The sequence below is a fragment of the Rhinolophus hipposideros genome, assembly GCF_964194185.1.
Source record: "Rhinolophus hipposideros genome assembly, chromosome: 8".
Classification (NCBI taxonomy): Eukaryota; Metazoa; Chordata; class Mammalia; order Chiroptera; family Rhinolophidae; genus Rhinolophus; species Rhinolophus hipposideros.
Window position 1 is genome coordinate 31,273,359 of NC_138054.1, and position 25,282 is coordinate 31,298,640.

General features: G+C 32.7%; 1 protein-coding gene across 10 annotated transcripts in view; it reads left to right on the forward strand.

Moving 5' to 3' along the window:
- COL24A1 (collagen type XXIV alpha 1 chain) overlaps positions 1–25,282 on the forward strand; it is a 308,048-nt gene that overhangs the window by 50,881 nt on the left and 231,885 nt on the right. For all 10 annotated transcript variants that reach the window (XM_081056177.1, XM_081056184.1, XM_081056178.1 and 7 more), the window contains 5 exons: positions 9,060–9,104; positions 13,581–13,634; positions 14,815–14,859; positions 20,774–20,827; positions 22,958–23,002. In XM_081056177.1, coding sequence (XP_080912303.1) covers positions 9,060–9,104; positions 13,581–13,634; positions 14,815–14,859; positions 20,774–20,827; positions 22,958–23,002 — 243 coding nt within the window. The remainder of the gene's footprint in view (positions 1–9,059; positions 9,105–13,580; positions 13,635–14,814; positions 14,860–20,773; positions 20,828–22,957; positions 23,003–25,282) is intronic.

Genomic DNA, 25,282 nt, shown 5'->3' on the forward strand with positions numbered 1-25,282 from the left:
GCTTCCAAAATCCTGTGAATGTATATGGGTCTTGGCCCGTCAGTATTTCAAAATATTAAGAAGAGTATATTCTTTTTGGTCTGTGTAAATCTAGTGAAGTGAAATAGCAGCATTAATATAAACAAACTGGGATATGGATTGCATATCTTTCACAGACTTCTTTTTCTCTTATATGATTTTTTAAACTTTTAAAATCTAGCATTTATTGTTAACTAATAGAAGTAGATCCTATAGAAATCAGATGTCTTGCTGTATTATTATTCGCTATAGCAGAATTTTCTGTAGAGAAGCCTTAGTTGAAAGTATTTAGAAACTAAATTACTTTCTGATAAATGAAGCATCCATGGTTTACAATGATTTGACAGTAGACAGTAGTGTTGAAATATTTGAGATGATTTTATAATTTTTCTGAGAATGTTTTCTCCTTTTTCAGAGTGTCTACTAATGCAAACTATACACAGATTTTTAAAAGCAAGTATTGCTAGGAAAAGAATATAAGGACTCAATCTAAACCTAATTTTCCATATAGCAGGATTGAAACCAATTTTCATCACACTATGTACATGTCTTATCTCAATATGAATATACAGTAGAAATACATTCCAAATGAGCATGATAGACTGTTATTATGGTTTGAAAGGGGAAAGACAAGACTGATTATTGGGCAGAATTTTCAGGTAAATTATGAGCTGTTTTTATGGAATTTACTAATTTTGGTTCATTTTTTGGACAGCCTAGGTCTCTCTAAGGGTTACTTCCTGCAAACAGGATCCATGCTCGGAGAACATAGAATAATGGATCTATTAGCTGCAACCTAGGGACTCCTATTCCTTTATCCTTGTAGTTCTACCCCTAAAGTGCTAGATAAATTCTATAGTCAAGACAAGAATTTAATTTATTCATTCTATCAGTGAGAAATCTCAGATAAGCCCAGAGGGTTTGGGAGAATTGCTCAGGGTCACTCAGAGTGATGGCAGGCTCAAGAGATAAAACTTACGGGTACTGAATCCACTGTGTTTTTAACTATTCTGTGCATATTATGAGAGGTGAATAAGGTGTTTGGGTTTTAATTAATATAAAGTTTATTACATAATTTTTTATCTCTTAAATGTTATGGATTATTATAACTACTATTATATGGATTATTTTATGGATTATTATAACTACTATTATATGGATTATTATAACTACTATTATATGGATTATTTTATGGATTGTTATAACTACTATTATATGGATTATTATAACTACTATTATATGGATTATTTTATGGATTGTTATAACTACTGTTATATGGATTATTATAACTACTATTATATGGATTATTATATGGATTATTATAACTATTATATGGATTATTATATGGATTATTATAACTACTATTATATGGATTATTTTATGGATTATTATAACTACTATTATATGGATTATTATAACTATTATTATAACTAAATATTAATAGTAGCTATTTTATTATGTGCAGTGTTCCAGTGTCTCTGCTGAGCCCTTTCTTTCCTCTTAAAACTACCCAGTAAGACTGATACTATGTTCAGTATGTCATAAATAAGTTAATTGAGGTATAAAAGGGTTAAATCACTTACCCAAGGCCATACAACTATTAGCAGAGTGACTGAAATCCAAGCCTGTTTGACGCATGACGATGTTGTTGATAATTTTGAATACTACTTCCCCATTAATTAGTGTATTTAGGCAATATTTGTTAGATGTGTATTTCAGTATTCTGACTATCTCAAGCATGTATGCAAAAGGAAGTAAAACTTTGTTTTTCAAGAAAGTCAGGGAAACAGATATAGTTTTGGATAACAGATAATGACTTCATTATTCCTTTTTTTTGGAAGTATGTGGACATATTAAAATTCTAATATAAGCCATACTCAAGTCATCTTTAAAATGGCTGCAACAAAGTTATGTAGAGCACTGACAACTCATGAAAACCGTTGAGATAAACAAACAGAAGATTAATGTAAAAAATGTTCTGAAACCTAGAAGTAATATTGAGAGAAATAATAAAGCAAGTAAGTCAGCAATAACTTTTTTCACTCTTTAATAGATTTTTTGGTTTGCTTCTTTTTTTATCCCCTCTTCTCTCTCTCCCCTCGACTTTTTTTTTTGACCAGTATTAACATCTTTAACAAGCAATGTGTTTCCCAGTATTAACTGATTACATTGCCTCAACTTAGTCACCTTCATATAACTCTTATTTTCCTAGGAACTGAAGTATGTTTTCACTTCCCACAAAGTGTCTAAATTTGTGCCAAAAAGCAGATAAGTTGGATCCAGAGTACATGCTGAGTTGGATGGAAGACAGGAGTCATAATTCTGAGCTTGGACTCCAGATGGATTTTTAAATTGGTTTTTAATATAGCCAATCAGTTGCTATATTAGTATTGGACGTCCACTGTTTAAAATTGTAAGAACATTAACAGTGATTTCAGTTGAAGCAATTTTTCTAGGATTTGGTGGATTTGCCAGATGGGTATAACTCAGAGAAATTGTGAAATGTGATGCACACATTTTAAATCAGATTTTTATGAATAATGTATAACAGTAGTCTTCTGAATATCAGAAAATACTAACTACCGTGGTTTTAGTAATAGTTATAAATCAGTGTGAATTTTTATTCTATTTTGGTGGAATTATTTCAGTTTTTAGAAAATATTTCCCTTACATAGGAGGTGCACAGTTAATATCTTCATACAGTTGGAAAGGAAAAAAAGAACTGAAAGCATCAAGTGAAGTACATTGTGATTTATCAGTTACCCAAAAACTATACAGCTTTTCACTTATTTAAAGCAAGGACAGTAGGAAGGAGCTACAATAAGACTGAATCTTAATGACAATAACCATAAGACAAATCAGGATTGGCATAAAAGCAGTGCCTAGAGAGAGAAATAAGGAGAATCCCACTCTTCCGTAGTTAATTCTATAGATCGTCTAACCTGTACATTATCTCTGTAAAAATCTGCAGCGCTACATTTTACTTTAGGCTGCTTCCCAGTCCAAGTGTAGTACTGAAAGTCAATACAAATGTTGCTTAGGAGCTGTGCTGTTAACCACTGTTATTATCCCCTCTGCCATCTGTTATTCCCACTAATGGTAGGGGAAGCTGAGAACAAGGCAACACAGTATGAACACCCCCACAGACAAGCCAGTGGTTGCCAAAGTGGTGTAATTTGTGGGACTTTGAAAACGTCCCTGTGTCCAAAGATATTTCCCTCAGTCTGGCTCTTATGATTGACATTCTAATATTAGCGATAAATGCATTTGGCTAAAAGTATTTTAGTTTCCAGAAGTTCTTTAAAAAAGTTTCCGTGTCCTCAGAAAATACTGTTCTCTGTCATGTAGCACCATTTCGAGAATTAGTTTATCATATTGTTTTTTCCATGAGAACTAGTTGAAAAAGACTACAACTAGAATTGATGGGACCAAAGTAAAAATTGAGTACCAATTAGAGGAGGTTAGTGGGTAGGTACTGGGAGGTATTTGGGACAAAGGTTGGCACCAGTCTGGTGCATGAGGGAGGTTATGTTCCAAGAGGAGAGGTAGATAGAATGGAGAGGTTTGTATGATATTCATCCTACAAATTAAGTCTCTTCAAGTTCCCTGGTTATCTGAGATCATTCTTCTGTTAAATTAAAAAATAATAGTAATTAAACTCCTTATTCTTAGGACTTTAGGAAATGTATTGTGTTACCCCAAGAAGTGTTTACATTCTCATGGTTGTTGATTTTCATCTCATTCTGAATTCTTGCTTAGGGTTTCTTTTCTATCAACTGTGGCCAACTATTTCTCAATTTTTCCCATAGCTTTCTGTAGTTATTTTGTCAAAAACATGGTTGTAGGCCTTCATCTATAATCCTCAAGGCATAGCTAACATAAGTCCTGCAGTGTTTGACAAATTTTATTAGAAACTTGGAATTGCCTAATCAGTCAACTAATGTTATTACATTATAGAAAAAGAAAATTTAGTATTGACTTTCAGATAACAGTGCAGTAGCAGCAGCTAAAGGGAAGTATATGAGTGATTTAGGAGTCCTGAAGTGCAAGAACTCTATCTTATTCACTGTGGTGTCTCAGCCCAGTGTCAGGCTCATAACAAGCATGTATTAGTGAATGAATGAACGTTGCTGCTCTTAAGTTTGACTGTGCCCTTTCACCTGGTCATATTGGTCAGCTTTTCTTCTTTCCCTATATACATATAACTGACAGAATTTTTTAAGTTCTGACAAAATTTTTTTAATGTCAGAGCAATTGTAATTTTTCCCTTTTTAAGCTTTGGCATGGGTTCAGCTTGTATGGTCAGTTTTATGGTCGTATACTTCCTTGCAAATTGAGGATGGCCTATATATAAATGGTAGCACTGTTTTCTGTATGGAAAAACATTTCACGTGTTGAAATTTGAACTACTTGAGGAAATTCAAGTATATACTTGAAATTTGTGTCTTTCAATATTTCTGATTTGGAATCTATTGAATCTTTTTTGCGTTTTTGTCTTGGGTAGTCACCTATTGATAAAATGTTTGCGAGGTCCAAATTCTTGTTAAAATAAATATCAAAATTAAAGTCTCTATATTAAAATTAGATTCTAAGCCCCATTTACTGTTGGAGTTCTTGGTAAGGCAACTTTCCATCACAACAAAAATTGAGATAATTCCATAATTCATTGTAACGGGTTTTTGATCTGTTCTAAAAACAGAATTTGTAAATTTTCCAATTGGCATTTCTTAAGGAATGTGTTCACATCAGTTTTTTCAATACATTCATCAGATAAAAAAATCATGTGTTGTTAGTCACTGGAACATTTTGTGTTATTCTTCCTATGTGAGTATAGAAAACAGTAACTCAAATAATATTTTCAAAAGACTACAACATAAACTAATTTTTTAAAATGAAATGCCAGATCCCTAAATTAGAGCTATGCTGAAGCTTGAATGTAGGCAGTTTTCCCAAGAACTTTTTCCCTTTGCTTTTAAAAACTTTGTAGACTAGTGTGTAAGTAGAAAATAAATGAGTTGTATAATCACAAATTTAGGGAATAAATGAAGGCCTTTATACAATAAATGGTACTAACCCTAGTATACTACAGATATAATATTACATTAAAAATAAAAAAGATATTCTTTATCCTACTTATAACCTTTCATTTTAACATTAAGATAATTGAGATATTATAGTAAACACTTAGAATCTATTTTTCACTTGGAGAGTTACTTCCAAGTAACTCTCAAATTCACCCATGTCTTTTCATTAATTCATTCACCCAAGTCTCTCCATCAGTTAATTACTGAGCACTTATGTACCAGGCACTGCTCTGGGCACTGGGGATACCATTTTGAATGAAATTGACAAGGAGCTTAATTTAAGTTTAAACTTCTTAAGGGCCTTATATATCATCTCTAACTGTACCACTCAAATCTAATTTATAATCCTCTTTCACCTACACTATCATAATAGCCCTACCTGACACATTCTTTTCCATCTTACTACACCCCAGAGTCCCCGTCTTGGTGTCAGGTCACATGACTGTGGGAGCCTGAATCTGGTTTTTCTCTAATACATCAATCTTAGATTCTTCCTACACCTCCAAGCCTGAATTGACTCTTATATATGCCTTTGTTTTTCACTTAATGAAAGCTAAGTTAAAAAAATAGAAAGTGATAACTTTCTTACAGATTTAAGTAATCACAGAATGCAAGCAATAAAAGGAAATTTATGAATAATTTAACTCAATGCTGTCATTTTACAAATGTAGACTTTGAAGCTCATGATAGCTAGCTATTGACAAAACTGGATCTAGGACTCAGTGTTCTTAGTCTTCTTTGAATTATTATATTATTATCCTTAAAACAAAAACAAAAACATTTTGTTTTACTTAGGCTCCTTTGATAGCAAAGAATGGAGACAGGCTATCTGAAGGAAGAGAGAATTATTTCAATCCTCTCTGCAGCATTAAGGGAAGCAGAGACCTGTGGAATCTAAAAATAGGAGCTGTAATATAACTTTGTCTCATGGAGACAGGCACTGATTCAAAGTAGCTCTGAGGAGCTTAGCAGCATTAGTTTATAGATTGTTTACTGTACTTTACTAGGACTGCTACTCATCTAGTTCTCTGCATCTGCCTTTTTGTGTTATCTTGCTTTTTCTCTGACTTTCTTTCTCAATATAGTTTCTGCTTACTCTAAATTTTGTACTTACACTTTGACATTCTTGCAGCATCTCATTGCCTCTACTCTTTCTCTTAACCTTTCTTCATGACTCTTTCCATCTTCGGCCTCCTATTGGTAAGTACATGAATCAACCTTCCTCCCTCCCTCTCTTCCTTCCTTCTTTCCTTCGTTCCTTCCTCTCTCTCTCTTTTTTCTTTTTTAAATTAAACTTAATAAAAGAGAATTTGACTGGCGCAGCTTGTTCCTATTTAAACAAACTTCTTTGTTCCAAATGAACTTTCAGGTCACTGGCCAGACTTTGTATTGGCCTCCCTTTGATCAGGGGCCATCTCTTGTGGCTGAAGTGGTATAGAAGTGAGATCATGAAAAAAAGGTCATGACTGTTTAGTGCTGCCCCCTTATCAGAGTCTCTGGATGATAGAGAATCCCTTCAGAGGGAATTGATACAGAAGATACCATGATTAAAATGTCTAGTTCACTATTATAAAGTGCATACAAAAGATACCATGATTAAAATGTCTAGTTCACTATTATAAAGTGCTTCAGGGAAAGTAAGCTAACGAAGAAGTTGTACCACCACTGCCTTCTGTTGAACCACGGACTAGGGAGGGAAGAAAATCTGGTGGTGGCCAAAGAAAGGGAAGTATGTAGCTGGACTCAAGGGTTCACAGAAATAAGAATACCTAAGTAAATAAATAAACACATACTTTAAAAAAGAAAAAGAAATAGGCTTATCGCGGAGTTTTCCTACCTATGTGCCACTCGCCCTGGCTCCTCATTCTTCATCTTCCTGACACTCTCCTAGAAATTTTGATCTCCCACCATCTTAGAGCTGCTTTTTCACCCCAGTGAGTCACCACCACTGTCTTAATGCTGAGGACATTTCTTATTTCCTATTGTTAAAAAGTGAAAAATACTTAGCTTTATGACTATTTTTGTTTGTAGAATCCTGTATAACAACTGGACAACTGAAAACAATATATCTCATGTTTTGTAATTAGGCTGATCTTTAGTGTATATATGTATATATATATATATTCAGCAAAATTGAGTAAGACACTGGGTATATTAGATGCTATTGGTAAATGTGTAGCTTTAGTAATATTATGATTTTATGAAATATAACTCCTTTTGTAGATTTGTCTCGGTGGTCTATAATTAATGTTTGAGCATATTGATGAGAATGAGGACAGCCACTATTTGAGTCTGAGACAATTATAGCATATAAAGTAATTAGAAGAGTGGGTTACTCAATTCTTGAGACATCTATCAAACCAACATGATGCCACCTTATTACTCACATGGCTTTGGTCAAATCATTTAACTTCTCAGAGCTCAGTTTTCTTATCTGTAAAATGGGAAAATGCCTACTTCATAAGATTGCCATAAAATTAATTAACTGAGGTATTTGGAAGGCATTGGCACAATGTCTAGCCAAATGAAGTTTCCTTGTTCTTCCTTCCTTTCCCCACCTCCTTTTTTCCATTCTTTCTCATTGTCACTTTTCTAATTTCTTGCTAATATATAGCCTAATCACAAAAGAAGCAAACTCCCAGAGGTAAAGGCCTTTACCTCTGCCCTCTTTTTTCCTTCTGTTACTTCTTTGTTACTAATATGCCCACATATAACACAAAACTCTTTGTCTCTAAACTTGCTTTCTTACTTTTTCCAGTCTTCAACCTGGTTCCCAAAAGACCTCTCTACTTGAACATTTTACTGTTTAGTATAACTTCTCAAAAGCTGCTTAAACCATTTCCTTATTTTTCAAATAGGCACCTCTTCTGATTTCCCCATCATCTAACCAAAGCATCATTTCTTCTCTAATTCATTAATCCAAGTTGATATACCCTGAGTGATTAATCCTGAATAATTCTTTTCACTGCATTACTCTATATTCTGAAACCTCAAAAGCTTTTCTTCTGTTTGCAATATATTAATTGGAAGTTTTTGATATGTGTAAGCTATCATTTATTTCAGGTTTTTGAATTATAGTTTGCCTACAATCTTCTGAGTTTCTTTAAAAGAAAAGGAATATTTTCTTCTATTTTTACATATGCCAAAATATACTAAGTGTAGGTTGATTTACCGATTGTTGATTAGAGCGGTACAAGTAAGCTCCAAGGTGTTCCTTTATTTCTTTCTTCTTGTCCTTTCCTTTAGCTTCCTTCATTTTGCTCATCGAAGCAGCCCTTTCTAGAGGACAAAGGATATTATCTATTTTATAGGGTGCTAATGATAGAAATTAAGATTTCATTTGGATTCTATTATTTGGAATTTTTTTTTACTATTTTTTTAAATTGAGATACTATAATTAACACATAACATTTGTTACTAATTTCTTATGCAGGTTTGTAAAACCACTTTTGATAGACCTGGTAGCAGGCTCTTTACATTCGTCTTAACTTATTCATGGAGTATTATGACAGTGATTTGAATTAGAGAAACTGTGTGGATGTGGTCTAGTGTTTCAACAATTACAAGCAGATTTTGTCTGAGGGCATTTTGTTTCAGCATTAATGAACTAAAACCAACTTTTACAAAACTTTAGCAAAATTAAGCAGATCCATTGCTAGACGCTAGCCTTTTATAAAAGATGCTGTTCTTTATTCTCTAGTTTATACTATGCTACCGTTTTAGTTGGTGATAACAAATCGTTCAAATAATACTGAAAAATAATTAAGAATATTCATAACAATTTATTGCTTAATAAAAATTAAATTCTTATTAAATTTATTAAATAAATTAGTAAAAATTATATTTGTATTGATGAGGGAACCAAAAGTTGGGATAAAATACAACTTAGAACTTGTGTTTAGTTATTTGGCTTATATGGGTTTACCTTTCATAGCATTTCTTCACTTTATCTTCCAGGGCCTCAAAGGACTTCCAGGGCTTCCAGGACTCCGAGGTGAACAAGTAAGCACTTCCTTTATAAACTTGTATCTTTTCTAGTGAAAAAGATTCCCCTTAGGGAACTTCATTGAGATTATTTTTTCCCACTTACTATTTCAATTTTTCTTCTCAATGATTTTCATTGTTTAGTACAGGATGAACTTTTAATTGATTATTATAGTTTTGATGTTTTTTTCTTTTTCTTTTTCATGTTTCAAACTGAATGTCACTATTTGCCTAATATGCTCCAGAGCAGTAGTTCTTAAACTTTTGTGGTTCATAAACCCCTTTGTGAATCTCATAAATGCTGTAACTACTTTCCTTAGAAAATATACTTACCATGAACATGCGTGCGCCATACACACACACACACACACATCTGATTTTTTTATTTTTTGTACAATTTCAGGGGCTTGCCTGTTCACTAAATCCTATCCATAGCTATTAGTTCCCTGACCCTTGCATGAGGGAGTGCAAATAAATTTTAACAAAAATCCAAATTGGAATGGTACATATGCTGTTGTTCATTATATACATATGCATGTATTTAAAACTCAAAATAATTTGGGAACTGCAGTATTTAGTTTTTAATCATGTTAGTCCTTCTCTCTCCCACAAGAAAATATTATATCATTATGTCATAGGAAAAAATAAAGTCATATATCTTGTTTTCAATGCAGTGTCTACTAGGCCAGTATGAAAAAAGCAGTAGAAAGGGTAGGAGATTAGAAATTAACTAGGTGACAAATACCTATTGGAGATTCAGCAGAGAGCCTCAGAAAACCCTGAAGGGAGCTCTAGAAAGAAATGTGATGGGGATTGGCCTTGAGGTAAAGATAAATTGAGAAATACAGCCAATTTTGCATTTCATTCATGTTAAATGGGACAGTACACTCTGTTCAGTCCCTGAGACACAATTTTTCAAGAAGTCTGGTTACTAGACTTGGCATCTAAACTGATGTATGTTTCTGTAACAGGTGCAATCTCAGTTTCCTGAAGATTAAAGAAGTGTTGAAAAGCATTTGAACATTTGTGGGTAAAAATCAGAAGGGTGGAAGGGATTAGTCCTTGGGTAGAAAAAAAAATTCCTAGAATACTACTTTGGCTGAAATGTGTGAATTCCAATGGGAAAAAAAAAAGTGATATTTTTACAAGTAAATAAAAAATCAATCTTGTGTCAGTACTGACCAGTTCTCTCACAATGACTCTAGAACCTAGTTCTGTTAGTGTACATGTTACAGTTCTGAAAGAGGTATTTTTTGTAAAGGAGTCTCAAATCAATGTTAAAGGTTGGAAAATGTATTTTTAAGTCAGTTCTTACATTCTATTCTATTTATTTCCGGGGGAAAAAAGGCAAAATTGGTGATAACTGTGAGGAACAACTAAAATCATTTTGTATTTTAACTGTGAATACATTGTGGGCATTAAGAAGAACATAACGAATTTGCTAAGAGACATTCACTTCTGGATAATTTTTAAACATCTGTAAATTGGTCAGCAAACATTTGGAAAAGTATTTATATCATTTGTGCAAGCTCTAGTTATAAGAGCTATCATTTACTGAGTTATTAGTCGCCACACTGTATTTCTACTGTTAACGATAATACAATTTCTAGTGGTATAACCATTTGTTGACTATTCCCATATGTTTACATTTATTGACTATTTCCATTTATTGTCTATTTCCATATTTCCATAATTTAATGCTTAGCAACACTAAGAATTATTGCAGTTACCCCCACTTTAAATATATTTCTATACATTATTCTGTTTACTCCACACAATAATCCTATGACTTATGTATTGTTATTCTATTTTCCTAATGAGAAAACTGAGATATAGGGAGGATTCCAGGTAGCACTGCTGGGACCCTCATGAAGTCTGACTGACTCAGAGTATATGCTTTGATGCTTAGAGTGGGAAGTGGTATTGGGGCAGGCTTCCTATTTTAATTCTTCCAGGGGCTATCAAATATAACTCTGTATCTAAATTCCTCCGTTCAATCTACAGGTTTAAGTGAGCCAACTTTTTTTTAAAACCATTTTTTAAGTGCAGCTTGAATTGAGTCACAGTGTTCGTTTTGAGCTTCTTTGGAGCTTCTGTGGTTGTCTCTGATTTTAGGGTGTGGTTTCCTTAGAATATGTTTATGCCATATAAGATTATGCTGAAGGCTTACTTGTTTACTGATCTTCCGCGTACAGCAGAACTTAGCCATCAAATGGAGTTCTTTTGTGGATTTCTCTGTGCAGCTGGAATGTGTTGGATCTCTACATATTGCCTTCACACCTTCTGTGAAAGTCCATTCAAAATCAGATTTCATTTATGTAACAGATTGCTTTTTAATTGGGGTCAGTTAACCTAATTTGGCTAGGAAAGGAATGAAAGGGATGGTGGTTGGCATTAGCCAGATAGTAACCTACAGAATAAAAACAGCCTCTTTAATTTGTTTCATTCCTGTCTATTGGCATATTTAAATATGAGGTTTTATGAACGTCTGAATAGAGGCTTGTGTATTTTAGAACTGGATGGGACATAACATAAACAGTTGTAAATAGATTAGACCAAATATCATAAATTAGAGTGTTTTCCCTAGAGTACTATTGGAAGTTATTTGTACTTCAAACCTACAATAAGGAGGCAACTTTGAAGAGTTAGATTTGCTCATTTAAATGCTGGCTTCCCACTTACTAACTGAGTGACTTTCCACTGGTGACAAACACTTTATGTCTCATCTTTCTCATCCGTAAAATAGGGATAATGTTACCTACCTTATAGGGTTTGAGCGGATTAAGTAAGATAATATATATAAAATACGTGAAATACTCCCTGTCATATGATAGTTGCTCAATAAATGTTACTATAGCAATAACATATATTATATATAATAGTATGATATTTAGTACACAAATATGGTTTCTGAAATTCATAGGATATAATCTCTTCACTTGTAGACAAGAATTTTATTCTGTGATTGTCAGAAGGCCACTGTGTATTCACATTCTGTTAAATTGTCCATTGTCATGTGTATGTATACATGCCTGTATGTATATGTATATATGTGTGTATGTATGTGTGTATGCATATACACACACATGACAACTTTTGTCAGTTTGGGTTCACTACTTACTATGACATCTTGGTCACATTTCATAACTTTTCTGTATGTTAGTCTCTTCAAATGTAGAATGGAGAAAATAGTATCTATCTGTAGATGTAACATAGATGTAAAGTACTTGGCATAGTGATTAACAAATAGAAAAGTGGTTGATAAATGGTAATTGTTGTACCGGGGGAAGGAAAGGAGAGAGGAAGGAGAGAAATGAGACAGAATAAAATTGAGAGATGGATTCTGAGAAAAATGGAGAAAAAGATATATTAGGAGTCTGCATATGTAATAGAATGGGAGGGCAAAACCTTTCAACTATGATCCTCTATTTGCCTTTTTTTTGGTCTTTTCTTTGCCTAGATTTTTCAAATTTTAGGAGTTTTGTAGAGTTTCTATACTTAAAAGGGAGGTAACACCCTTCAGTCTACTTCAGAGCAGATGGGAAAGGGCTAGTATCTTGTATTATCTCTTTTACAAATAAGCAGGAAATGAATTTTACATAATAAATGAGGGATCTGTGAAATTTACCAGGGCAGTCATCATTTGTGGTAAAGTTAAGGCAGCTGAGCACAGATTCATCTGACACTTCCTTACTTCAAGAATTAATTGACCAAAAATCTGAATAAAGTAATGAGTGACTGAGTGAATGAATGAATAATGTATCAGTGAAAGAAAGTAAAAATGAATGGAGGTATTTCTCCTCTAATTCTGCAGCACGTTTCCTTTCTTATGCCTCTGAGTCTCCATACATCAGCCTTCTTTGAGCGAACCTTGTTTTAAATCAAGAATATAAAGTTATCATTTCAAGATTAAGTTTACCATTCAATGTTACTATGTAAATTTTTAGATAGACCTATGTCATGATACAGGTATTCATTCACCACTTAATATTCATTTACTTAATTAGACTTGCTGTAAGAAAAAGTTTGCCTTAGGAAGGTTCAAGAGGTCAATATTGAAGTTCACTGTCCCTTTTAGTCTTACAGGGTTTATGCTCAGACAATTAAGAAGAGTTGCAGGATGACTGACACAAGAAGGAATTCAGTCCAAAAAGATAGTGGTCATTAAGAAATGTACCAACTCTTTCTCTAGAATTAATGTCGTTATTTATGTAGCACTGGAATTTTTCTGTGGTAGATTTACCATCATTAACAATTGGTGTGTCATTTATGGCCCTAATCTAGCAGTTTTATTTAATTGTATCTAGTAATTTTGGCTCATTTTCGTTTGAAATAGGTGATTTCAATCAGATAAGCAATGTGCAGGGCCCTCTGCATTTTTATGGGGGAAAAAATTCTTTCCAAATTTGGGTATTGTGAATGCAGCAGATTTGTTTCCTTGGGCTTCTTTTGACTTCGTTGTATTCTTTTATTTATCTTACTTTTCAATTTCAGGGAATTCCAGGATTCACTGGTAATATTGGTTCACGTGGTTATCCTGGCAGGCAGGTGAGGTAACTATATTTAAACTCCTTTTTTGTTCGTCTTCATTAATATGTTATACTGATTTTGAGAGTAAATGATAATTTACTCAAATGATAATTTGTTTGTATTAAATAATGAATTACTCATAGCAAAATAATTTCAAAATCAAAATTGTAAACATCTGTCAAAAATTTTACTGCTGAAGGATTTGCTTAAAATGGGAGTGGGGCTTTCAAACCTCTTTGATGTGATATATCTTCAAAATTAAAACGACCAAGGGTCTAACAAGATCTTAAAACAGCCCTCCTGATGATTTTATAATACTGCCAGTGACTAAAATAGAGTAATGGTAAGAGTTAAGACTCTGCATAGTAAACATCATTTTAAAACAACACAGTTACAGAACTTGGGACACAGTTGGCAGTGCTACCTATACCACTGCTGATTAGTTTTATCTGCACCAAATTTAAGTCTATGTAATCTATTTTGAAAATTCATTGTAATCATTTCATATTTATTTCCCTCTAATTTCTAATTTTCTCTAACTACTTTATGTAGACTAATAATAAAACAAATTTTCTTTCCTAGGCTTTCATTAATTGATTACTTACTCTTGAAATTAATTATTCATTTAGCATAGTAGAAAACTACATTTATAATATACTTTTTATTTTCAAGAATCAGGGAAATGAAAATCCCCCCCAAAATATATTGCTAACAAATTTTCATTTTTAGGCTTTTAAAAATACAGTGGAGGGTATTGCATATTAGAATCTTACCACCAAGTAATGATTGTGTTATCTGAAAAATATAAAATATACTGTAAATACTCAATGACCTGAGGTAAAAAAATATGCTTATTATAAAAATTATTGGAATATGTTTTGGATGTTAATCAGAAGTGTTTTAAAAGAACAATTTTCCAATGAGAAATAACAAAAAAATTATTGTTGCACCTGACAATGTGTGCTAATCTTTATTTTGATATCTAAAATATATTTGTGTATAGATATATACAGTGCCTTTTTTGGTTCTGAAATTCTAAAATTCCTTGAATGTATGTAGTCTTCATTTAGTATACAGAGTTTTGAATTTTATACTTGTGAAAGTGATACCTCTTTATATTCCCTTTATATTAATCTATTTATCAACAATTCTTTAAAACGTGCTGCAGTACGATGATGTTGTCTTTTGTTCACACCAGGGTTCAGCTGGACCAGAAGGTAATCCAGGTCCTAAAGGTATACGAGTAAGTAAGCATTTTTCCTCATTTTGTTGAGTATGCTTGCATAAAAGTAGAACAAAATATACAAAACACTTATCATTTTTATACTTTTGTAGGAACTTTAAATGTAATGAAAGTTTAACCTGAAAAGAATTACACTTGTTGAATAGATATTTTCACTGTTAAGGCGTCAGAAAGTAGTCTTATAGTAGTAGATTTTACATCATTCTTTGATAGCTTCCTCATTTACATCATTTTGCTAGCTCCTGGAAAAATGTCTACTGTGTTAGAATGTGCTCTATAAACATTAGTATTATTCATATGTGAATGTATATAGACCTAAGAAATCATGATGAAAAAATGAAGAGGCAAAAAACATTCATATTAGAGTAAGGCTGAGATAATATTATGATACAAAAACTATCTGGAGAGGAGAAATATATGCAAAGAAGGAAATAAGTTTATCATATCAAGAACATACCATTGTATTTCCAAAACATTAAAAGAGTTGTAGCCACTTTTAATCATTGGGGGTAAAAAGAAAAAATAATTACTGTCATATGTTATATAGTGTTCCACAAATTAAAATCAAAACTAGTTACTAGTTCTAGAAAAATTAGTAAAAGTATACCAAAATTTTTGTTTTTAAAAAATCTCTATTTATAATGGTCAGTTATTTTCCAGAATCTACATCTGTGCCTTATATTATCTAAAATACCTTCTTAAACTAAGCAAAGCATAAAGTATTTAAACAGTATGTACTATAATGATGCTTTAAATTTTTTAAATTCTTAAACATTTTCAAATACTTGCATATACATTTTCTTCTTTTACTTTGCCATTACTCCCGTAAACTGGGAGAACAGGTATATTGTCTCCAGTTTATAGATTAGAAAATAGTAAGCTAAGGAATTTATACAATTTGGCAAAGTCATAGCTGGCTAAAACTAGAACCAAGGTCTTCTCAGCTTTAGCTCTGTACTCTTTCCACGATGCCACGCTATCTCTACCCTTGCGTTGAGTGACTATATTATGGGGAAAAGTAATGTGTTTTCTTATTACAAGGAGCTGCACCAAAAGCACACGTTGACTTGGATTTAGGAAGCAAGAAGAGATTAGAGGTCAAGAAGATGGGCTTTGGAGTTAGACAGGCCTGCTTTTCTATTTTTATTTTTTCTTAACCCCTCATTTACTAGCTTTGTGACTTTAGATATCATTCAACTCTTCTGTGCTTCATTTTTCTTACCTATTAAATAGCAGTAATGAAACTTACCTTTCAGGTAGTTATGAAAACTATCTGAGCTTAATTTTAATATTCTTAACACACAGTGCCTAGCACATAGCATGTACTTGTTAGGCAGATCATTATTGTTGAACTTGGGAGTTTCTTTTGTGCATCAGCTAATAACTATAATTCCTCATCTTGCTTCAGTGAGTCTTATAATTTTTCTATGTATTCTTCTATATATTATTTTTGTACTATATTATACATCCTTTTTTGTTGCTTTTTACCTCATTTGTATTGAAATTTAGTGTCTAGGTTGTAACCCTTTATAAGTTGTATTTTTAGTTTTGATGACCATCTTCATAAAACCTATTTTTTTAATTATATAATCTTTTTTATGATGGATTTAATTAATTTCTTTTGGGAGAGCAGGAGGAAACTTATTTAGGTTTCACATTCACAAAGGTTTTCAAATGTAGACTTTTGACATTAACTCCAAATGTGGTTAAAAAGACAAAAACCACAAAAACATACTGACAAGGTTATAACATGTTTTTCATTTAATTTGTGTTCTGTTATTGGACTACATACCACATGCTATGTATTGTAAGTTAATATTTTTTATAAATCATGTGATAAATTATCTTTTTACTTGTATTGTTATTTGACTGCATTTTTTGGTGTTAAGATAATTACTTTTTAAATTGTAAGTCTTTAAAACAGACCATCAATTTGTAACAGACCCTCCTTTGGCATTTCTTTGTGTAATAAATAATATAACAGGTGCCTCAAAAAAAGATGTGTGGAGGGCTTCTTCTGACATTTTCATGGTTCTGCTGGTGACAAAATTACTTCTAACTCAACATACAGCCTTCAGTCCAAAAAGCAAAATGTATTATTTGCAGTCCATAGGCATTATTTGTATTTTTTATGTTCTTTGTTTCATTACACACTAATCTCTAGTTTAGTGGCGGTGTTTTGAGAATGACCACAACAGCCCTGTGTCCTGTCTTTGGTGGGTGCTCTGGACACTTTATTTTAGCATAATAATGATCAAGAAACCTTTTATGAAACACCTATGTAATTATTCACAGTATTGTTCCCTTTAAAATATTTTCTTGTAAAATGTTATGCTTTGCACCCTGTATAGAATTTGTTGAATAGAGGTCTGACTTTTATCTTCTGGGTACTCAATTGATTATTTAGTTCACTGATAAATGTATACACAGTTAGGGCATCTGTGTCTTTATTTATAAGCAAAACTCCAGTCCAGTTGTATCTATTAAAACAAGTTAACTGTTTTTTAACTTGAAGCCATCTGTAGCTGATGATTTTGAACATACGTGCAACAGCTTGTCATCATAATCTTAAATGTTTGGTATTAGAAATATCTTGGGTGCCTTATTTTAAAACAAACCTTTCTTATCCTCTAGATGCTTGGCTTTCAAGCAAACAAATTATAGGTGTTTCACTTATTAAAGTTAAGTAGACTTTTTTAAAGTATAAACTAGTTCTTTCTCATTATTCCCTTTGTTTTTTGCACGTTCATACAATCTGTAAACATAGGAAATTTTAAAGGTGTTTTTCTTTGTCAGACAAAACTACTGTTCCTTCAATGGCAACACCAAAGTAGCTTTCACCCTCAGGAACTAAATCCCTCACAAGGTTCTTATGTAAGGCAACTTAGAAGTGATTCCTGAGACATTTACTTAAAAACAAAATTGTGGTAAAACATGAATAACATAAAATCTGCCATATAAAGTGTACAGTTTAGTGGTATCTTAGTTCAGGCTACTATAACAAAAATACCATAGACCGGATGGCTTGAACAATAAATATTTATAACTCAAATTCTGGAGTCTGGGAAGTCCAAGATCACGGTGCCGGGAGATCCGGTGTCTGGTGAAGGCCCACTTCATGGCTTGTAAACAGCCACCTTCTCACTGTATCCTCACATGGCCAAGAAAGCAATCATCTCTCTCAAATAAGCAATCATCTCTCTCAATCACTTCTTATAACCGTATTAATCCCATTCATGAGGGCTCTACCCTCATGACCTAATCACCTTCCAAAGGCCATCATAATGGGGATTTGGCTTCAACATATGAATTTTGTGGGGACGCAAATGTTCAGTTCATAGCAGGCAGCATTAAGTACATTCACATTGTTTGCAGCCATCACCACCATCCTTCTCTAGCACCTTTTTTATCTTCCCAAACTGAAACTCCAAACCCGTTACACAATAATTCCCCGTTCTCTCTCCACCCCCTAGTCCCTAGCAACCATTCTACTTTGTGTCTGTATGAATTTGACTACCCTGTGTACTTCATTTATGTGGAACCATACATTATCTATCCTTTCTTGACTAGCTTACTTCACATAGCATGATTGTTTTCAAGGTTAATCCATATTGTAGCCTGTGCCAGAATTTCCTTCCTTTTTAAGGCTGAGTAATATTTCATGGTATGACTATACCCCATTTTGCTTGCCTATTCATCTGTTGAGCATTGCTTCCACCTTTTGGCTATTGTGAATAATGCTGCTATACTATACAAATGACATTTACTTTTTTAAAACCTGAATTCTCTCTTAATGTATATTATTATGGAAGAATTTACTCTGAAAAGTCACCCATTTTCTGATTCAAATAAGTAGCCTTTTCTTTGGAGTTTAGTCAAAATGGCCTCCTGCATCTCTCTTCCAAATATTTTTATATTTTAGTTTTTCTTTGTATCCATAAAAGTCAGTCTTTTTCTCCCATCTCCATTTTAACCTCTCTCTCTGGTTCAGTGATAATTTTTCTTTGTTTTCTTCTCAGAGCTCTAGTCTACCCTTCAATCTGATTCACCTTCCAATCTTATGTCTCTCTATGAGCTTTCTATGAGTCTCACATTTCCAGTTCCCTGCCAAGATAATTACATTTGAATGTCCATCATCACCACAAACTCAAAATGACTATAAAACCTCATCCTCTGTCTACCACACTCAGCTTTCCTCTTTTTTTCTGTATTTCTGTCAGTCCAGCTATAGACCTTAGTATCATTTTTGCCTTAATACTTAGAGACATATAAAAAGACCTTTGACCTACTGTAATCCTAGTGGATTTTATAAACTGCAAATTAGGTTATATCAACACTATGCCTGAATTTTTAATGGCTTGCAGTACAAATTCCAAACCTATATCATTATATATAAGACTTTATGATGTGGCCACTGCTACCCTTTCCAACACTCCCCCCACCCTTGCCTACCAACCACATAGAACTATCTACAGTTCTATGAAAATTCGATGTCATTTCATTGCTGTTTGATTGATTGAATGATTTATTGATGGCACATTACTAGACCCACCTGGAATGCCTTCAAGACTCAGCTTAAATGTTGCCTCCTCTGTAAAGCTTTCCTAAATTTTCCCTCAAGTTAAAATTGGTCATTCTGCCTCCAAAGTTCCCATTGCATATTGTATTTATCACATTGCGTGTCACATAATCATGTCACAATTTTCATATGATATAATTACTTGTTGTATGATCCTATTTCGTAATAAACTATGAATTTCTTGAGGGAACAGATTTTCATATTCATCTTTGTAATCCCTATTCCTGGAACATAATGAGCACTAAACTAACATTTTCTGAATCTATGATCCAAACTCATTATTATTTCAAATTTGGACCATTGAAAGAGCCTTTGTAACAGGTTTTCCTACATTCAGTATTTCTTGCCTCAGGTGTATTCTGTATCCTGTCAACAAATTAATATTTTAGAAAAACAACTTGACATCTGGGCACTACCACACTCCCACAGAGTCAATAGCTTCCAGTTGTCTAAAATATAAAGTCTGAAAATCTTCACCTGAAATTTAAGGCTATCCTTAATCTGGTCTCCAAACTACTGTACATTTTATCTTTTAAATTGATGAAACAGTTTATTATTTGCCACAGGTGAGATATAACTAAAATATGTTAGGATAAAATACCTTGCATTGTTATTTATATGTACTCTTGTTTCTCAGGCCAATTGGAATCTTCATGATGGCACAATCGGTCTTTGCTCTTATCCAAAGCATCTTACACGTAAAATGCTACCATTTCAAACACTCCCTGAATTCTCTCTATTATATCTCCACTTACTGTAATTGTTCAGCTTGGAGTGTTCTTTCTCCGTCCTTTGCTTATCAAGATTTTTACCTACTCAGTAGGCCTATCTCAAATGCCAGTCTCTCTCTCTTTCTTTTTTGTACACCTGAAACAAAACAAAACAAAACAAAAAAAGCCAATCTCTTTTGAAACCTTCTTTGATTGCCTTTATCTCCTGCCACATTAGAATGAATCTCTTCCTCCTCTGTACTTCTTACAGTCTTTTGATGCTTCCATACTTCTTGTAGTCTTTTGATACCTCCATTCCACCTTACAATTTAGTTAAATACATATGTATATTTTCTTCCCAACTATAAAATTCAATGAAGAAAAAGATTTGGTCTTGATGTTTATTAGCGACCATGTCTTAAGTTAGGTTCTCTACTAGTTTTCTGTAACAAAAAAATTAATCTGTAACTTTTCGAAGAAAAGCCATAAGGTGAGGGGAAGTTAGCCATACTGGTAAATTGTATAATTTTATATTACTATGAAAAAAATTAAGTATCCATATTTGGAATTACTTACAGGGTAACTATTCAAATGAAATAATATAGAATGATTTGTTTACTTTAAGGGTTTCATTGGTTCTCCTGGCGAAGCAGGACAACTAGGACCTGAAGGAGAAAGAGTAAGTCCATTTTCTTTAAATGTCATTTCTAAAGTTATATACTTATGATAATGTACAACAGGGTCATAAACTCAGATATCAGGTGCATAATCTTACCGAGTGAAGCAAACCAGCTTTAAGAAAAATCACCTACCAGAAATATGTAATTAGATTATCTCGCATTTTTACCAAATTTTGTTTTGAGGAAGTAAGGTAATACAATATATATATATATATATATATATATATAGCTATTTTAAATTCAATTTGAAAAACAAAATGAAGTATTAAAATATCTAATTATGAAATTTTTATTTTGTAATTCACCGATCTTTAATTTGAATATAAACTCTTGACAGGTCTTGTAAAATGCAGTGTACAGTAAATAATTCAGTCTCAGAAGATATATTTTTTGTTTAGTAATGGAAGATGGCTGTTCACAAATGTATGTACTTGTGTATAAAGTTAGAATCTTTGTAAAATGGCTTGTTATAGTTAAAAAAATTAAGATTTTTACAGAAGTCTAGCATTTTAACTTCATCATACCTAGTTTTAGGTGCCATTACAGTTCAGTGATTTTATTTTTATTTTTTGCATACCTTCATTTACATTGTAAATATTAATTGAAAACAGTAGAATTAAACAATGTTATCAATAGTGTATTATCATAAAACTTGAAAACAGAGAATTACATTCAGAATTTAGCATTTAATTCTATCATAGGAATGCTGTCCAAGTGAAAGTTTTCATTTCTGAACACTGATTTTTGCAAATGAAAGTAAACCAGATTATTCTTTGTTAGATGAATTTTTCAAATATGTAGTTTTCAAATAAGTGAATTAAATCACATTTTCTGTAATTACTTGTGAATGCCCTTCTAGAGGAGAAATATTCAGAGTTTAAATATGCTGTACTGATAGTCACAATGACCAGTTTTCTTTGATGAGATAAGGTGAAAATTTTCTCTTGGTGAACATTTGTTTCACTTGCAAAAAATATCTTCAGAATGATCCCATTAAAAAAAACAGATTAGCTGTATTCTGTAAAGATGCATAAAATCCTAATGAAATGAGTCCAATCCAGAAACTCTTTTATGATAGAGACATTAGATGAGTATTTGTCAAACACTGTTGGGTTGAAAGTGGATGGATTACTTTACCCAATGATATCTTCTAACTTATCTATATGTAGTGTAAATCCCAAGCTACATGGTTCTGATTTCCTACTTTCTAAGTCTTTTAAGTGATTATAAGTCTCAAAGTGATTATATCAGTTTGGATGATGCTTTGGACTGCAACTAACAGAAAACCCCAACTCAAACTGGCTTGAAAATGAGGAAGTTTTAATAATGGTGAAAATAATAACAGCAAATTATTTACTGAATGGTTGTATCCTATATGCAAGGCATTATACAAATACTTTACATTAATTAACTCCTTTAATATTCACCCAGTGAGAAAGGTACTATTATGATTCTCACTATAGATAAAGAAAATGAGGCACACAGAGAGGAACACTTGTTTAAGACTATATACAAGTAATAGGAGCAGAGCCAGGATTTCAACATAGATTCTGGCTCAAAAGCCTGAGTGCCTAAGTACTATGCCTTATTGCTTCTTACGTGACCAGAAAATCATAGCTTCGGTGGGATCTAGGGACCGTATGATCTTGAGCCCAGTGATATCACCATCCTTCTCTCTGCTTGGCTTTGCCTAAGGTTGGCATTATCCCAATGCTGGTTTCCCATATGATTGTAAGATTGCCAGTGCAAGGGCTCAATGTGCCTTTGTCTATGGTGAGCCAAGGAGACAGAGACAGAAGGAAGGTAAGTGGGAATGGAAAAAAAGACCTTCCTGTTTGTCTGGTTGTGCCAACTTTGGTTGTGTGCTTACCTCTGGACGAATAACTATCACCATAGGAATGTCAAGATCCCATTTGGAATCCAGATGGGATAGATTCCTGAGTAAAATCAGGATTCTGTTACAAAGAAAAGTGTCCACTTCAGTTAAATTAACATTGAAACTTTTAGGAATATCACACCAATTTAAAGAACGTTTTTTTTTCTCTCTTTAGTGTACAAGTGATATTTGAGGGAAAAGATCTCATTCACTTGTTCAACAAATACTTACTTTTGACTTTTCTGTATTCTAGGGTGTTCCTGGGATGCGTGGAAAGAAGGGTATTAAGGGAAGACAGGTAATTCTATTCTTGTTTGCTGAGGCTCAGTTTAGAATAATATAATATAATTATGTGCATTATTTCTCACCTGTTAAAATATGAATGTAGTTGCTGCTGTTGTCCACTGTCCATCTCATTCAACAGAGTTTACTTTTTGCCACTTGAACAGTCTATCAAATAATACCTGAGAATGTAAAGGAAAATTTAGATTTAAAAACAAAACCTAAAAATATAACACTTCCAACCCATTTAATGTACCAGTGAAAGAGACATTTATCCCCACGACCAGGGGCTAAAATGTTCAGAAAATACACGAACAATTTAAAACAATATGGACAGCAGTATTCACCCTCATATTTCAGAGGTTTTTTAAATGCCTGTTTCAGATGTTAGATGAGATACTAGTTTGCTATAACTTCTTGTATTTTCAAATTTAAAAAATAATCAATGACAGTGAATTTTGACAGTTCATATAATAATTTCAGAGATGGACGGAACTTTTGACATCATCCAATACCCCATTATATAATAAATGAGAAAACTGTGGTCCGGGGAAGTATCCGCGGATTATCCTGGCTCACTTGGTACAGCTAATTAGCCACCTGCTTTTTGCTTGTGCTATTTTTAACTACTTGTGCTATTTTAATAGCTTGTGTTATTATTCAAAGATATTTATTAGGATAAGACATTCTGTACTACACTCTGTTCTCTAGTCTACAAGGAAGAAAATTGCTTTTCGTAACAGCTCTTCTAAAATTTTGGTGTATATAAATAGAATCTTCATGATAATGTTAAAGGATTATAAATCTCACTAGAATATTCATATCCTCTTAAAGCATTTTATACTTCGAGTTTTACAGTATTTCTTGAAGGTAGATTAGAATAGGAATTGATATCACCATTATATGAGGAGAATAAGGCCCAGCAATGTTAAAAGACTTTCTCAGAATCACATAGTTAAAAGTGGTAAAATCAAGAATTGTGCCCAGCTCCTCTGAATATACTTGTAATCCAGGATCCTTTTCCTTACTTTTTAGATATTTCTGCTGTCTTCTACTCACACTGCTTAGAGGAACATGATTTATTTTTTCATGACAGTTGGAAAATATGTGATAAATTTATTTTAAACTTTCATTTTAAAGATTTTAATGTTTTCAGATTAAACTGACCAAACTGTCAAGAAATACAAAAAAGCCAAACAATGTTTTCTTGCATTGACATTCAGCTTTAAAGCTAATCTTACAGCAATTACAACAGGAACTTACCATCACCATTACCATCATCACCACTTTTTATTCTCAAGCACTCTGCTAAATATTTTGTATGCCATCTCATTTAATTACACTCTGTTACACTTCAAAAGGTTAATATGTTATGTATTTGCATTTTAGCCCTCATACACATACCCCAACAGCAATAACCTCTCTATTTATTATGTGTCAAATATCTAATGTAAATATGCAGATGCAGGCTATCTCAAAATTGATAGTATGTGGTTTATCTGCTTTATTCTTGTCTTCTCCATTCTGTGTTTTATTTTATTCCATCCTCCGCTTTTCAAAGTATGCTGTCAGTAAAAGACTGAATTACTATATTTTGCCAGGTATAATGCGCTCTCGTGTATAAAGGGCACCCAGTTTTTGGCCCAGTCTTTCAGGGAAAACAAATCTTTCGTTTCAATTTTTTAATTCAAATGTTTATATGTTTACATTTAGGTGCTTTTTTTTGTATTATAAAGTAATTTTAGCATTTATTTTTTAACATATTATGGTACAACAAATTTTACGTAACAAATAATTGCAAAACACAAAAACAGATACAAGGTACAAGAAATTTTGTGTACCAGTAACAAATGTACGATATTTATACATCATAGAAGGCCAAGAACTCTTCGTTGTTCGTTGTTGCAAGTTCCTCATAAGTTCAACCAAACCAATTATCGCTATTCCGGTGTATTATTTTGCATATGGATATCGTTATTGATTACTAGAGTACACTTTTAACTCATAAGCATAAATAAAAAATTAAAAACATTTATATAGATATGGAATTAGTACTAGCCACGTATAATGCACAACCTTATTTTTCCAACGAATTTGGGCACAAAAGTACGCATTATACATGGCAAAATATGGTAAGTTTATATGCCACTATATAAATTACTTCCAATGCTTAAAGTGTTACCTTATCCAGTAGTGATTATATTTTAAACACAGTTTAAGACAAAATAAGTAATCTGCAATGCTGGAATTTTAGGCATTATTTTTTCAAAGCCCCTGTGATATATCATTTTTTAAG